The sequence below is a fragment of the Sabethes cyaneus genome, chromosome 2, assembly GCF_943734655.1.
Source record: "Sabethes cyaneus chromosome 2, idSabCyanKW18_F2, whole genome shotgun sequence".
Taxonomy (NCBI): domain Eukaryota; kingdom Metazoa; phylum Arthropoda; class Insecta; order Diptera; family Culicidae; genus Sabethes; species Sabethes cyaneus.
Genome location: NC_071354.1, coordinates 116,960,550 through 116,976,887, shown reverse-complemented (window position 1 = coordinate 116,976,887; position 16,338 = coordinate 116,960,550). Strand labels below are relative to the sequence as shown.

General features: G+C 37.1%; 1 protein-coding gene across 1 annotated transcript in view; it reads right to left on the bottom strand.

The window, feature by feature from the left end:
- LOC128734593 (JNK-interacting protein 3) overlaps positions 1-16,338 on the bottom strand; it is a 700,363-nt gene that overhangs the window by 440,365 nt on the left and 243,660 nt on the right. Inside the window, exon 7 of the mRNA XM_053828867.1 lies at positions 2,062-2,213. Within this exon, the coding sequence (XP_053684842.1) occupies positions 2,062-2,213 (152 nt within the window). The remainder of the gene's footprint in view (positions 1-2,061; positions 2,214-16,338) is intronic.

Below are 16,338 nucleotides of genomic sequence, written 5' to 3'. Positions count from 1 at the left end.
TTTAAATACTTTTTTAACACATTTCTATATGTAACTTTCAAACCACAAGCCCATTCATCATGAAATTTGGAATTAAAGGTTTTGAAAGTCTCCCCTTTCATATGCAATCAATTTTGTTCAAATCAGTTAAGGGACCTATGAGATAATGAAGTCCCATATTTTTCGTAGTTTTATACATAACTTTTGAACTAAAAGTCCGGTCAGTATGAAATTCGATAACGACCTATGGGACACCTAGACCTTCCATTTGACACTAAGAACATTAAAATCGATCCAGCCATCTCCGAGAAATGTGAGTGAGATTAAAAGCGTCACACACACACACACACACACACACACACACACACACACACACACACACACACACACACACACACACACACACACACACACACACACACACACACACACACACACACACACACACACACACACACACACACACACACACACACACACACACACACACACACACACACACACACACACACACACACACACACACACACATACACAGAAAATGCTCAGTTTTCGAAACTGAGTCGAATGGTATATGACATTCGGCCCACAGGGTCTTCTTTCCATTTCCGGTTTTCCGAGTGATTTCTATACCTTTATTCCATATATTTATATAGTAGAAAGGTAAAACATTGGAATCCAACAGCTATTTAATGGTGCACTTCGGGTTGCTTCAGTAACAGCAGACCTGACGGCTCTGGAATTATTTCGGAAACAAATACATCTTACCAGACACGGTAGGTTTCACTGGCACTGATGAAGGATTAGCCATCTCACACCTTTCAAGAACAAGACATCGACTTCTCAAACACTAGTCTTAGTGTAGTGTTCCTCTTGATTGATCTAGAATAACAACTGGAGTAGCAGACAAATTATCCTTCAATGTTTCGATCACTAAACATATTTCGTAATATAAATAAAATCTCAAGTTCTTCGTATTTTTTCTCTTGACAATCTCTCTGGTTAGGAACACAGACACTAATGAGAGCGTCATGCACTTCATTAAATTCACGGTAATGGTTTTCTAGATTTTTCGAGAACACTCTGAGCTGAGGCATGGAAAAATTCGTGGGTTCTTCATCGGCACCTTTAAGCGAGTTTCTTAAACGCGTCACCTTCGCTTCCACTTGCCCACGTTTATGCGCTAACAATTTTATTTCTTTGCCAGACATTTTTGTTTGCACTGGATAGTTTTTTCTCACTGGACTATAATAATTCCCTTCTTCAGGATACACGAATGTACGCCACATTACAAGTACACATCTGAAACGGAAATAACGACGGGATCGAAGCTGAGTGAATTTTCGGAAAAAATACCACTCGGAAATAATGGATTCTCAGTCGATCCACCAACACACAAACATAGATAGAAGTTCAATATTCAAACGGATTAATAGTTCACAAAACCACACGAAATTAATAAATTTTCACTGTACTTGAATTACACACTGCGTCTTAATCCGGTTTGAAGGACCAAAAATGTTGCGTATTCAGGCAGACACCAGCATGAAAAGAGACAATCATCATTAAAAGAGTTATGAAAAAAGTTCACGATTTCGATCATTCAAACCACTGTGCAATAGAACGAAATATGTAGCAAAATCTTTCTTTCTTTCTTTTGGTCTTTCGTAATATACGTTTGGATAATGTTCCGCATATTGCCAATTGCATGTAGTTCCTTCTTTTACATTTCAATTCAAATCTGAATTCAATCCCTGCTGTGATGCAACTGTGTATGAAACTGTGGAATAACAACCGACGAAAATCCGAAATATTAAAAATCAACATAAATAAAAAATACGCATGTGTGAATAAACGCTTGGACAACCAATAAATTCAAAAGTTCAGAAAAGTTCTGCAAAAAATTAACTTTTTAGAGCGTTGCATGACAGCTACTGCACGCTTAACTTTTCTCAAAGTCTATCATGTACAAAATATAATCAAAAGTATAGATTAGCATATTTACCGATACACTTATTCCTCTATTTTCATTGTTACTTATGAATACAGTTTATAAAAAGAGCTATGTAAAACATGTATTACCTTTTTTTCATTATCCTGAGTAAGAGCGTAGAGAACAGGCGAAGAACCTGTCTCATTAAAGAAGTTATCTGTATCGGATTTTTTGTCACACTTAATGAACATTACTTTTCCAACGCAATCTGGAGGTTCTCCTGGGTTTTCCAACATTTCACCTGCAACATGTAAATCGAGAAAAAAAATAAGATAACCATACTTCGAAAACTACTTTAACCCCAGAGGGATTCCATGCTAAATGATGAAAAACCTGATTTAATCCACCTAGTGGTGAAAGGAACCTTTGTTATACCGTCTTACTTGCAATTTGAGATAGAAATCGACACGTTTGGTTTACATGAAATTTTTGGAAATTGAATAAGTTTACAAAATTTGAAACAAATAGAAGCACTTATAAATTTTGATAGTTTCTTTTCTCATGAAATTGCTGAGTAAGTTGTTACTAATGAGGGTAAGTGCAAGTAAAAGTAAGTTGTAAGATGAAATATTATTGTTTAACATATACATTGCGTAGTAAAGGTCTAGTTAAAAGGTTTTTGAACTATGCATAATTTCCTGTAACGCCATTCTATTTGATTCACAACAATAAAGTTCTCTTGAATAAATTTCATCAATTTTTATGAACCTTCGGTTACTCACGTTGTTGTTTTGTACACCATATGTAGGTTTTTGAATGCCATATTGTTATATAGTTACAAATCGTATATTACGTATATACTAACGTATATTCTTCAATAAACTTGTTATGAGCAAAATGTCAGAATTATTCAATGCATTATTACTTTAAATTGTTAGGAAAATAGATTAGCATAAACCGACATCACAGAAACGAAGCAAGTAGCATGTGAGGTGTACCGCAATTGGCCCCAACTGGAATTTTCTTTCGTTTCTTCATATGGAAAAATGGTGTCTGTGTAAAGCAAATGTAAAATGTTTAAAATGTATCCGTCTGTTGGTAGTCGAGTTATTCGGGGTCAAAATCAGGGTATTTTTTATAATCAAAGTTCTACAGTTCGTAAACAAGGAAACATAGAGGTATACTATGTTCAGCAAAGTTGTGTATTTTTATTATTTGTACAACTTTGTAATACATGAAAAAGTCATACAACAATTACAAAAAGAGTTAAAATAGAAAAACTGATTTTTCAAATTCATATACAATAAATAAGATCTCTTCGTTGAAGAGATAGAAGGTTACTGTCTTCAGCAAAATTTCTTGTACTAATATGCTCTAAAACTTTGCAGAACACATCAATGTGTTATATGAAAACTGAAGGAAAATAATTTTTTTATTTCACTTTTAGGGGGATTAATCAAAATTCAAATTCTACCAGACGATAGAGCTTTCAATTTCAAGTAACTCTTCCAAAGGTTCGATAAACTTAAAACCAAGTTTTCCTAGTAAAAACTCTAGTGCGCACGTTTTCTTTGGTTTTGGGCTATTGTGCGCGCGAGTAACTGTGTTATAAAAGTTGGCGCGATTGTTCGAGGGTTAATATCTTTTGACCGGTAAAACCAATTCTTATGAAATTTTGCATATATATTCGTAGTGTGAAAACCTCTCGTTTGATATTAAAATAATTGAAATTAGGTTATTTTTCTTGGTTAAAATCATTATAAATTATTGTTAATTTTGGTGTAGTGTATTGAATTACCAAATTAAACATCCAATCAAAAAACCATTCAATAGTGATCAATCCGGCTATATTACCTGCCAAATGAAACTAATAGCACGTAAATCAGTTTGGCCATCTCTGAGAAACAGGCGATCATTTGAACCTTGTCAAAACTGGTTTTTTAAGCATAACTTTTAAACCACTTGTTTGTTTTCAATAAAAATCGGCGTGAAGTTTAGCAATAGTAAGAGCTTTCATTTGGTACTAAGATCGATGAAATCGGTTATGTGGTTCCGGAGAAAATCGTGTCACGTAATTTTCACATTTTTGCTTATAACTTTTAAACTAAAAGTCAGACCTCGAAACCATTTAATAGTGATATACTAGGTAAAAATACCTTTCAAATACAAGTTATAGCAGACAAATCGGTTCAGCCATCTCCGAGAAATAGGCGATTGAAAATTGAAGCGCACACACATACACACATACACACACACACACACACACAGACATTGCTCATTCGTCGAACCTGATCGATTGGTATATGTGACACGGCCCTCCGGGCCTCAGATCGACTTCGTGTTTTTCGACCAATTCCTAAACCTTTGTTATATTGTATAACAAAGGTAAAAATAATATTTTTTTTAATTTGTCGTTTTTGATTTAGCTGAAACTTTGCATAGATGTTCTCTTCAAAAAGTCATTTTATCGTATCAATGATTTTTTTAAGATCTCAACTGCTTTATCAAAAGGGCCTAACCAAAAATGGTACTAATGAATTAAATATGTTCTACTAGTTGAACCCGAATCTTACGATCCGGAAAATATAAATGTCTGTTCAGAATTCCGAAGACTGCGGATACATTCCATCAGTGTTTGCGAAGATGTTTGATCTTTGTATTAGTTCTTTGAGTTCTTATATTACATAATATAGCTCTAAGAAGTTATACCTAAAAGAGTCATAGCCGGAAACTGAAACAAATAGTTTTTATGGTCGTATTGGATTTTATTTAACTGAATAAAAACTTCTGGCTGTTTGCAACATTTATGTAGTCTGCTACTTAGAAAATTCTTGATCGTTTGCTATCATTAACTCATTTTTTAAAATTTTGCGTCTTGGTTTGGTCTGATTTAACACCGACCATATGATATCGCGACAAGCAATTGAGTCAAGCAGTTGGGCCGAGGTGTATGATCGTTTTTCGGCCACTTCCCGTGGTCGGATCATTATGAAATCAGTATCAAAATAAGCGGAAAAGACTGTAGAATCAAAATCAGAGATAAAAAATAATGGATTTTTCAAAAATTTTGGTCGTTTATGTCCCCTTAACCCATTTCCTCCCAGCGTTGCGAAAACGCAACGCACTTTCATTCGATTCTAGAGAAGGCCCGGTTTAAGATATCAACTTGGACCCTGAGAAACAAAGAAAGATTGGAAAAAAATCTAATCGACCTGGTTTTGCTTAAAGGTCAGATGTTACATGTAACATAATTACAGCTGTGACAAAACAACAGGTTTTGATATTTTTTTGAAACGATGATTCTATAATTGATGAAGGGACGGTAAGGGAAAGTAATGAAAAAGGATTTTTTTGGGAATGGAGGGGAAAGAGTGGAAAGGACGGGGGGGAGGGGTAATATGTAGCTACGCTTAACAAGTTGTCGTTGTGACTCCTATCTTTTGTCCAATGCTGGAAGGTGCATGGGTCGAACCAAGCTATAATCAGAGATTATAACCGGATTTGAACCACAACACCTGCCAGGGCTTGTGGCTCGCTGGTACCCGTGTACCTTTGAACCATAGAGGCGCTGGACAAAAGAAGTCTGCACAACCTCCCTTATTAACCGTAGCGACATGGGTTTTGCTATTTTTAGACACAAATTGTGCCTCTTCCTCCACCTACTGTAGAAACCAGCACAGCAACAATGAACAGCAACGACAGTTTCATGGACCCAAATTTAATGTTGCAACCTTTCTGGAACATGTTGGTAGGCATTTAATCATCTGCGATGACATGCATTTAGCATTCAAACTGCATACTATGCGTCTAGTGCAAAGATGATTTCCAACCCAAATATTTCGATATTTGTCATAAAACATAACATGTAATACTCTTACTCGTTCATTTAATCTTTATTAATACTCAAAATCCCAAAAATAATCTCAAGTTTGATTTAATGGTAAAAAAGTATGAAATATTTATATGCACAATAATAAAGGTATGCAAAAACGGTATACCAGCGTTGCGTTTTCGCAACGTAGCGTTGCGGGACACAGGGTCAAAATTAAAAAGCGGTTTGTCAGCGGTTTTTGCTTAGTTGACCTAAAAGAGAATTTTCCTGAAAGTTTCAACTTTCTATCCCTGCTGGGAAAAGTGTGGGGCTTAATGGGTTAAAAGTTTTAAGCAAAAATATGAAAACTACGTGATGCGGCACCACACGAGTGATTCCAACGATTTTAATATCAAATGAAAGCTCCTTCTATTGTAAACTTTCTCAGGAAGCTTTTTTGAAAACAAACAAGTAGTTTAAAGGTTGAAAGGTTATGTTCCAGACACGACCGCGCAGTTGGCGTAGAACTACGATAGGTTGGTTTTTATGAAAAAACTTTGAATACTAAAGAAAAATGTTTATACCATAGACTCACAGAGTAAAGAGGGGCAAAAGTGCGAGGGGGGTAAAAGTGCGATTCAATGATTTATCAGTGCAGATTCCGAGTACATTGATTAAAGGATGTCTCACATCAAATTACACCACGGAAGAAACGCTGTAGAAAATTACCCATTGGGTATTTTCTCTTGAAAATTTGGGGAGAGTTAGTTTTTCCAAAATTTGAAAAAATGGCGTTACCCAAAAAGCAATATCGCGAATTCATTTTGCGCAAACGACAGGAAAATCCCCAACTCTGTCATCATAGATGATGAGGTATCAGGTATCAGCATTTGTGGCTCGAGCAGCACGTTCTTCACAATCGTGTGGAAGATTTGTACCTTGCCCATCTTGCCCGTGTCATCATTTACCTGATGAGGACGGGAAGGAAAACAGAAGGAATAGGAAGGGGTGGATAGAGGATTTTACAAACACAAAAACACATAGATACCTAATGATTACTGTACCCCCGAGGGGGTGCTGTAATCCTTGGTAGTTATATTATCAATAGTACACCCCCTGGGGGGTATACACATGATAAATAAGAGCACAATAGCTCAATACCGGTTTCGGTAAGAAACATCAAAATGTCTCGCAATGTCAGTTTCCTGAAATTTGATTCATTTAAGATGTAAGATCCGAAGATCTTCTGACGTAATTGTACTACTGCAAGACAGTTGCAAATTACGTGATACGGTGATACAACTACGTGTACCGTAGCTGGATTCACATAAAACACAATAAAAGATTCAGCAAGCTGAATGATAGCCGTGTGATAATTAAGGTTCAAACACGCATCATGAACTCCAGGAAATTTCAAAAGCAGTTTCCGCGCTCAAAAACCAAAGATATGTTCACGAAAATCTATCATGGTGTTCTGACAGATGCAAGGTACAAAATGACAACTTTCCCCGAACACCCCCCATATTCCGAGCATGAGAACCGCCCTTGAATCCCCACAAATCAATTATGCATGTTTGAACCTTAAGTATGCAGCGACTGGTCAGTGATCTGACAAGTACACTGCAATTTAACTTAAGGTGTTGCAAAAGAAATTTTGCCACCTTGTTACAAGGTTGATATCCGCCGCTGAGCAGCATTTACACTTCTTCCCCCAAAATCACTGAAAGACATAGCAAACAGAATAGGTCCAGCGCCTCTATGGTTCAAAGGTACAAGTACCAGCGAACCACATGCCCTGGAGGGTGTTGTGAGTTCGAATCCGGTTGTAATCTCAGATTACAGCTTGATTCGACTCATGCTCCTTCCAGCATTGGACAAAAGGTAGGAGTCAAAATGACTACTTGTCAAGCATAGCTACCAATACCCCCCCCCCCCCCTTTCCTTTCCGCTCTTCCCCCTCCTCCTTCACCAAAAAATTTTCCATTTCTTTCCCTACCGTCCCTTCATCAATTGTAGAACCATCGTTTCAAAAAAAATACGAAAATAATATTTTTCGAAACTTTGTACTTTTCGAGCTTCACGGGGGTGAGATTGTGCCAAGCCATAATGATCGATCCAATTTGTGGATTTCACATACACAACAAAAATACGTCAGTATACACCAGTACACTCACATTCTTTACTATTGAGCACAATATTTTGACAGATAAGATTGCATCATCCATTTTGGAGCATAGGTCTGCTAAATAATTAAAACTAATTTTTACTTTTTCTCTGGAAATTTTAGATGCTTTGAATAAACACTTTAATATAAGACGAATATATTATGCCGTGTATAAGCTGGCAGTTTTAAGGACGGGGGAGGGGGGTGGGATGGGCTACATGTTCTGCGGCCGCGGGTTCTCGAACGAAGTAATGGTTACTTGTGTTAAATGATCAAATAGGTATGCCCTCTTAGGATACACCCCTTCATATATCTCCCCCTTGTAAACCCTAGAAACGCTACCTGCCATATAAAGGCTGTCCATTGACTACGAACTCATTTTTAGTTATTTCAGACCTCCCCGGGTTATTTTCGTTCATACTTTTTGTATGATGCGTTTTTTTGGCCGACCCCCTGTCCCTGATAGACCACTTAGTTCATGGACGGCCCCATATGAACTACTTTATACTGATATTTATATGTATTGTTTATAAACATGCTAACGTTCACTGTTTAGGTTTTTAGCTTAACTTTAAGTTTTTGGCACAATGTCACCCCCTAGAAGGGGTGAGATTGTGCCAAAGTTCATGCACTTCCAGTAAAATTAGGTTTCATTGTAACTTAACCATCTCTACGGTAGTTGTTCATTGAACAATTTAATACATATTGACAGGTTTGAAATCAACTTAGTTCCTAAATTGTGTGTATACTGAGCTAAAGAACAAAAACATATGCTTTTTTGGCACAATCTCGCCCCGGATGACGGTACATGGTAAATAATCCTGAAAGTAGATAGTATTTTCTATTCAAATTGACTCAAATCGAAAGCTGTCCTCTATGCTCGGACATGATAAATTGATCTATTAAAACCTGCATCAATAAAAGAAAAAGATCCTAGAACAATTGAAACCTCCAGCCCACATATTGTGAGTCCAGTCTTTGCAGATTTACTGTATAAAAGTTGAATACAGTTCTGTGCGCATAAAATTTTTGTTAAGAGTTCTGGAAATGCGGAATGCATGCAAAAATGTACGCGGCAACTCCATTTAGAAAGTGTATTGGTAGGTTGACATAAAACTGATATTTTGCTGCAATTTTTTCCACCTTTTGCATTGCTTAACTAGTTTTATTTTACACAGGAATCAAAGATATAGCAATTCTATACAAAGCAAGCATAGGTATTTCGCTGATTACTTTACTGTCCGGTCATAGAGGAAGCATGTAGGTATAGTGGTGTATAGGATTAAAAATACTAGTAAGTTGATTTTTCCAAATAAATTTATACAAATTTTAAACAAATTTTGCGCATCAATACATGCTCTTTTCAATCAATAGATACTAGAGCTTAGAAATGCTATATGAAACATTGGAAGTAAACGTTGCACGGTAGTAATTTTGTAAGATTTGGTTTCGTGGATCCAGATCAATTCCTTTCTACTAACAACAACTAATTCCTGTGACACTTGTGGATGATGCAGAGGATTCCTCGGTCTCTAGTAGCAGCAAGTGTTAGACTAACATTCCTTTCCCTCCCAAATTGACCTCCATGGGCGTGGCCAGCTTTGCTATTGATCAACACAAAGAATTAGATCACCAGAAAATGCACCCTGAGAATAATCTGCTACTCCCAAGCATCATTCTGATGGTTCTTTGCGCAATTTCAGCCGATCTGGATCAATCGTGGGCAAGTCACGGGCGGTCATACTATGCTGCCAATTTCTAAACCTTTGTTATAGTATAACAAAGGTAAAAATCCGAAATCGTGTCCATCGATAGCACTTCACCAAATGTTGGGGCATAATTTAAGCTATCTTTAAAAAAAACTTTCGCAGGGGATGGTTTTGAGATAATTGACATTTTATAATTTTTATCATGGTTTTGAAAGGCTACACCCAAAACGAGATCTAGCAGATTTTGCTGCAAATTTGTCATTTTCTGTTGCAAAATATGTCACATGTCTATACATGATACATTTATTGAAACAACTCTACGGCAAAAATTGTAACAAGCTATATGAAGCAAGAATCTGACAAACGAACCTGCAGTTGTTTAAACAAAACAAATACATCCATATGCCAGACATCAAGAGTATAGACGCACGCTCTCGCGTACTACTCTCTATTTATTTATTTATTTACTATTTGATGGGGCTTTCAACCGTTGGTTGGTTCGCCCCAAATATACTCTCTTTTTACGCTCTTGAGAAAAATTAATGTCTCTCCAACAAGAACTGCTAATTGAACGCAGGGCAGTAAAGCCGCATGCAGGAGTATACAACGAACGAAGCTTATTGCGTTTTCATTTCATATAAGATATTTTGCTTGTCAAGTGTGCCGCAGTAAAAGGCAGAGCGTAAAGAGGCAGCACAAAATATCTTTATCATTGTATTCTATTACTATTTGATGCAGATGAGAGAGAGAAAGAGTTAGGAAGGGGTCTTTTTTTCAGCTACGATCGCAGTACTTAAAGTGGAATTTGAATTTGAATTTTATTTTCTTTACTTTTTCCCCATGGAGCAGGGAAAAACCCGTTGCAGTAAACCCCTTTCATGTTTCTCGTCGAACAGGCATAAAACCTCCTCATCTTTTTTAATGTACTACAATATTTTACACTATTATAACAATTAACCTCCAGTGAGCAATAACTCTTTTAAGGGGGTCTTTTCGCGTTTTTGTACATTTTACTCAGTCATCATTTGTGTTCCGATATTTTGGTTCAGCAGCGTACGATGGAAATTGATGCGTTGTGGGTGGGTAGCAGGCGTGGAAAGAATGGTGGGCGACGGGTGGTGGTTGACGATTTGTAGGTGGCGGCGGTGTGGCGGCAGGCATCGGAAAATAGAAGAAAACGTAGTGTTTTAGATTAAATGCTCACGGTAGGTAGTGCTGGAGCTTGTTTTTCAATATTTTTTACAGCAAGGGTGAACGTCTTTATGTTAGAAGTATTTCTGCAGCTAGGGTAAGTTAGAATAATGAGACCTTTACCTAAAATGGACCTCAGGTACAGTTTCGGCGCTTATTGGCTTTTGCTTCTTATTTCCGAGGAAATATGACATGACACAGAAAGTACTAAACATACCACACATTCCATTTTATAATGATTTAGCAGAATTCATTTATTATTGCCCTAAAATCGATATTTTCAACAAGTGTGGGTCCATTATAGGTTAACAATGCAAAAGATGTCGCCGTTAGTGGACCCTCTCCATGCAAAATACACTAGAATTCCTATAATGGACCCGGCCGCTATCCTATTGTAAACCACAAGGTGCATTAAAGGAAAACGAACATTCCAATCGGTTTTAAAAAATGTGCAAAATATAGAGATTTTCAACATAAATTGATATTTTTGAGGCTTATTTTTTAGGCGTGTTTAGCGTTACCAGTTTAAAATAATTCGTGGAAGAAAACTACTCAAGCACTAAGTACTACTGGTCCACTAATGGTTAATTTACCCTAATTGGAAGATCGTTGTATAGCTAGCAACCGATGTATGTCAGCTTTTTTCGTCCGAATTCGGTATTTGGTGTCATTAATAAAAAAGGACCAGTCTGTCGAGAGGCACGACTCCGCAATATGCTTCTAATTGCTGTGTTGTGGTGCACTGAATTTGTTGCAATTTCATGTATGCAGGGTGGCAACTCAATCTGTGATTTCAAATTCCTGGTTTTTTCCCGGTTTTCCTGGTTGATTTTAAAAAAATTCCTGGCTTTCGAATATAACACAAAATTAGCATCAAGAATGGAAAAATACAAGTTTTTTGTGTTGAATATTATGCTGCAAAGTTTGCCGGGTTATCTATTCCCTTTTGCTTTTTTTCCAGAGTAAAGATAAATACATTTTTTGCTACACCGACTAGAATTGAAACCGGCGGTGAGTTTTCTCTAGCAGAATTTTCTCATGAAAATGCGTCGGCTACTTCAGCTAAAGGTAAACATTATGAGAAAAATCTGCGAAAGACGCAAAATCGAGACAAAATAGGACAAGATACTTTTTCTCGTCCTGGTCTGCCTTTTACACCAGTACCCACCGTAGCCTACTGACTTTAGCCAGATATACGATTGCAATCTTTCTAAGAAGTGTATGATATGTAGATCGTGATTCGTAAAACGCTCCCGCCACTTTCCGCTTTCAGTTTGTACTCCTCCAAATATCATCCGCAGCATCTTCCGGTCAAACACGACAAAAGCGCGTATTTCCACTGTATGTGACGTCACAGTTTCAAGTCTGTAAAGAACTACCGGTTAAATAAGGGTTTTGTACACTGTCAGCTCCGTACAGCGGCATATGCTTCTTGATCGTAGCATTTTGCGAAGGGCAAAGCAGGTCCAATTTCAAGTAGGAAATGCGCCAATTAATTAAGAATATTGCGCAACAAAAGAAATATGCGATAATAATGTACGTTTGCCATAATCCATATATTCAACGTGTCCTAGATGATTCAGGGCGAGCCGGCCGCAGGCAACGACGAGTGTTCGCCGGTGACCCGCCGGCCACTGCGAGGGGGGGTGGCAGCCCCCCCCCCGCAGAAATCACATCTGTCTAGGTCTATTCGTTTTCCTAGGTTTACCGTCCTCTAGTTAGTTTTCTCTAGTCCTCGCATCGGGATACCCTTTATAAAATGAAAAGCGCTTTGTTTTAACTGAATCAATTAGGTCTCTTGCGATTTGGTCGCGTTGGTCCTTTAAGCTTTGAACTGGTCGAAGTGTAGTTCTGGGCCACCATACCAAAAATATTATTTATGGCAAACATACATTATGGCTCCCGTCCATTATGGCAAACATACATTATGGCAAACATAGATTATGGCATTCGTCTGTATGGCTCCCGTCAATTATGGCAAACATACATTATGGCATTCGTCTCTATGGCATTCGTACGTATGGCAAACGTATACATGGCTGGTGGGGTGTCGTCAAAAGGATCGATATGATTTCCAGTGCTTGTCATTTTTGATTTATTTATTAAAACATGATACATGACATAAGACATCTGTCCCTTAAAATGTCACTAACGAAACAAATCATACAAAATTACTACCGTGCAACGTTTACTTCCTATTTTTCATATAACATTTCTAAGCTCTAATATCTATTGATTGAAAAGAGCATTTATTGATGCGCAACATTTGTTTGAAATTTGTATAAATTTATTTGGAAAAATCAACTAGTGAGTTATTTTTAATCCTATACACCACTATACCTACATGCTTAAATTAACTGCTTTTCTTCGCTTTTTGCTTTTCTTGTACAATTGTGAGTAACAGCAAGTGAAGAAAATGACAATTGAAATCTGAAATCAAAGAAAAGGAAAAACTTTTCGATTGAATTCCACTATTTAATATTTAATTGCAACAGACACGTAGTTCGCCTACGACGTGCAGGCTTCATCAGTGTCTTATTTCAAAGCGTATACGTATCTATCGCGAATAAATATTAAATAGTGGAATTTAGTCGGCAAAAGTTTTTTCTTTTCTTTAATTTCAGAGTTCGTATTCCACTAAGAGGCTTCAAAAACTTTAGACAATTGACATGTTTCTCACTTTTCTTGAATTTCAGTGCAAATTTAAAAATTGCAAATTGTCATCACATACACACATACATACATACATACATACATACATACATACATACATACATACATACATACATACATACATACATACATACATACATACACACATATATCACACACATTGAATACAATCAATATTTGATTGATACGTTTTGATTTCATACGTTTTAACGGTTTAATATACGGTGCTTAAGTGTTAAAGTTCGAATAACTTTTGAATGAACCATCCGATTTTCAATAACTCGGTTTCTTTTGATAGATCTCAACAGTTATTTTCAAATAATAATAGATTGTGTGATGTTTTACATTGAATTAATGCGTATATGTTACAAAAATATGTTTTAAATACTATTTTTTCACATTTCTTTATGTAACTTTCAAACCACAAGTCTAATCGTCATAAAATTTGGAAGTTAAGGGTTTGCTAGGCTCCTCTTTCATATGCAATCAATTTAGTTCAAATTGGTTAAGGGACCCATGAGATAATGAAGTCCCATATTTTTCATATTTTTATGCGTAACTTTTGAACTAAAAGTCCGATCAGTATGAAATTCAATAGCGACCTATGGGACACCTAGACCTTTCATTTGACACTAAGAACATTAAAATCGGTCCAGCCATCTCCGAGAAAAGTGAGTGAGATTGAAAGCGCTACACACACACACACACACACACACACACACACACACACACACACACACACACACACACACACACACACACACACACAGACACACACACACACACACACACTCACACTCACACATACACACACACAGAAAATGCTCAGTTTTCGAAACTGAGTCGAATGGTGTATGACATTCGGCCCGCAGGACCTTCTTTCCATTTCCGGTTTTCCAAGTGATTTCTATACCTTTATACTATATATTTATACTAGCTGACCCGACAAACTTCGTATTGCCACAAATTAAACTATGTTGTAAATAAATCGTGAATCTCGGATGATCTTTGTCACAATCTCGAATTTTGCAAGTAGGGAGTACATGGGTGTTTTAATATACAAATTTTCCTCACAGTAAAGTAGAAAACAACTCCCCCTATCGCTCAGCCTGATAAAATAAAGCGGATATCATTTAAATATTCGCCATCATTACGAACCATTTCGCCGAATACCATTTTGCGGAACACCAATTTTCGGTTAAACCATAACGCGGAATATAGAGTTTCGCAGAATACCATTTCGCGAAAAACCTTACGCGGGATGTACCATTTCACGGAAAATCTTTTCGTAGAAAGTACCATTTCGCAGGGGTTACCCAACTGAAGGAAAGTAATAGAGGTCAGTAGATCTAGGAAAATAAATAAACCTAGATAAAGGTGATCTCTATGTTTTTATGTTTTATTTGTATGAGAGTCCATATCCCCCTACCACAGGGGTGAGGGGTCCCAAACCATCATTAAAAAAATTCCTGCTTCCAACACCCCCACATGCCAAATTTGGTTCCATTTGCTTGATTACTTCTATAGTTATGAGGAAATTTGTATTTCATTTGTATAGGAGCCCCCCACCTAATGCAGGGAGAGGTTTCAATTCACCACAGAAAACATTCTTGTCTCCAAAAACTCCCACATGTCAAATTTGGTTCCATTTGCTTGATTAGTTCTCGAGTTATGAGAAAAACTGTATTTCATTTGTATGGGAGCCCCCCCTCCTAAAAAGGTAAGGGGTCCTAATTCATCTTAGAAAAATTTCTTGCCTCCAGAAACACCCACATGTCAAATATGGTTCCATTTGATTAATTAGTTCTCGAGTTATGAGGAAATTTGTATTTCATTTGTATAGGAGCCCCCCTCCTAAAGTAGAGAGAGGTTTCAATTCACCATAGAAAAAAATCCGGTCTCCAAAACACCCACATGTCAAATTTGGTTCCATTTGCTTGATTAGTTCTCGAGGTATGAGGAAATTCGTATTTCATTTGTGTGGAAGCCCCCCTTTTAAAAGGGATCTCAACTCACCATAGAAAAAAACTTGCCTACCTAAACACCCACATGCTAAATTTGATTCCATTCCCTTGATTAGTTCTGGAGTTATGAGGAAATTTAATTTTCTTTTGTATGGGAGCCCCCCCCCGTACTAAAAAGGTAAGGGGTTCTAAATCATCATAGAAAAAATTAATGCCTTCAAAAACACCCACATGCCAAATATGGTTGTATTTCATGAAGCCCCCCTATTAAAAGGGAGAGGGGTCATAATTCCCCTCCTCAAGAGAGGAGGGACCTCAATTTACCATAGAAAAAATTCATGCCTCCAACAACATCCGCATGTTAAATATGGTTCCATTTGATTAATTAGTTCTCAAGTTATGAGGAAATTTGTATTTCATTTGTATAGGAGGCCCCCTCCTAAAGTGGGGAGAGGTTTCAATTCACCATAGAAAAAATTCTTGTCTCCAAAAACACCCACATGTCAAATTTGGTTCCATTTGCTTGATTAGTTCTCGAGTTATGAGGAAATTTGTGTTTCATTTGTGTGGAAGCCCCCCCCCCTCTTAAAAGGGAGAGGGGTCATTATTCCCCTCCTATAGAGGAGAAGGATCTCAATACACCATAGAAAAAAACTTGCCTACAAAAACACCCACATGCTAAATTTGGTTTCATTTCCTTGATTAGTTCTGGAGTTATGAGGAAATATATTTTTCTTTTGTAAGGGAGCCCCCCCTCTTAAAAAGGTAAGGGGTCCTAATTCATCATAGAAAATATTAATGCCTCCAAAAACACCCACATGCCAAATATGGTTCCATTTGGTTAATTAGTTCTCGAGTTATGAGGAAATTTGTATTTCATTTGTATAGAAGCACCCTCCTAAAGTGGGGAGAGG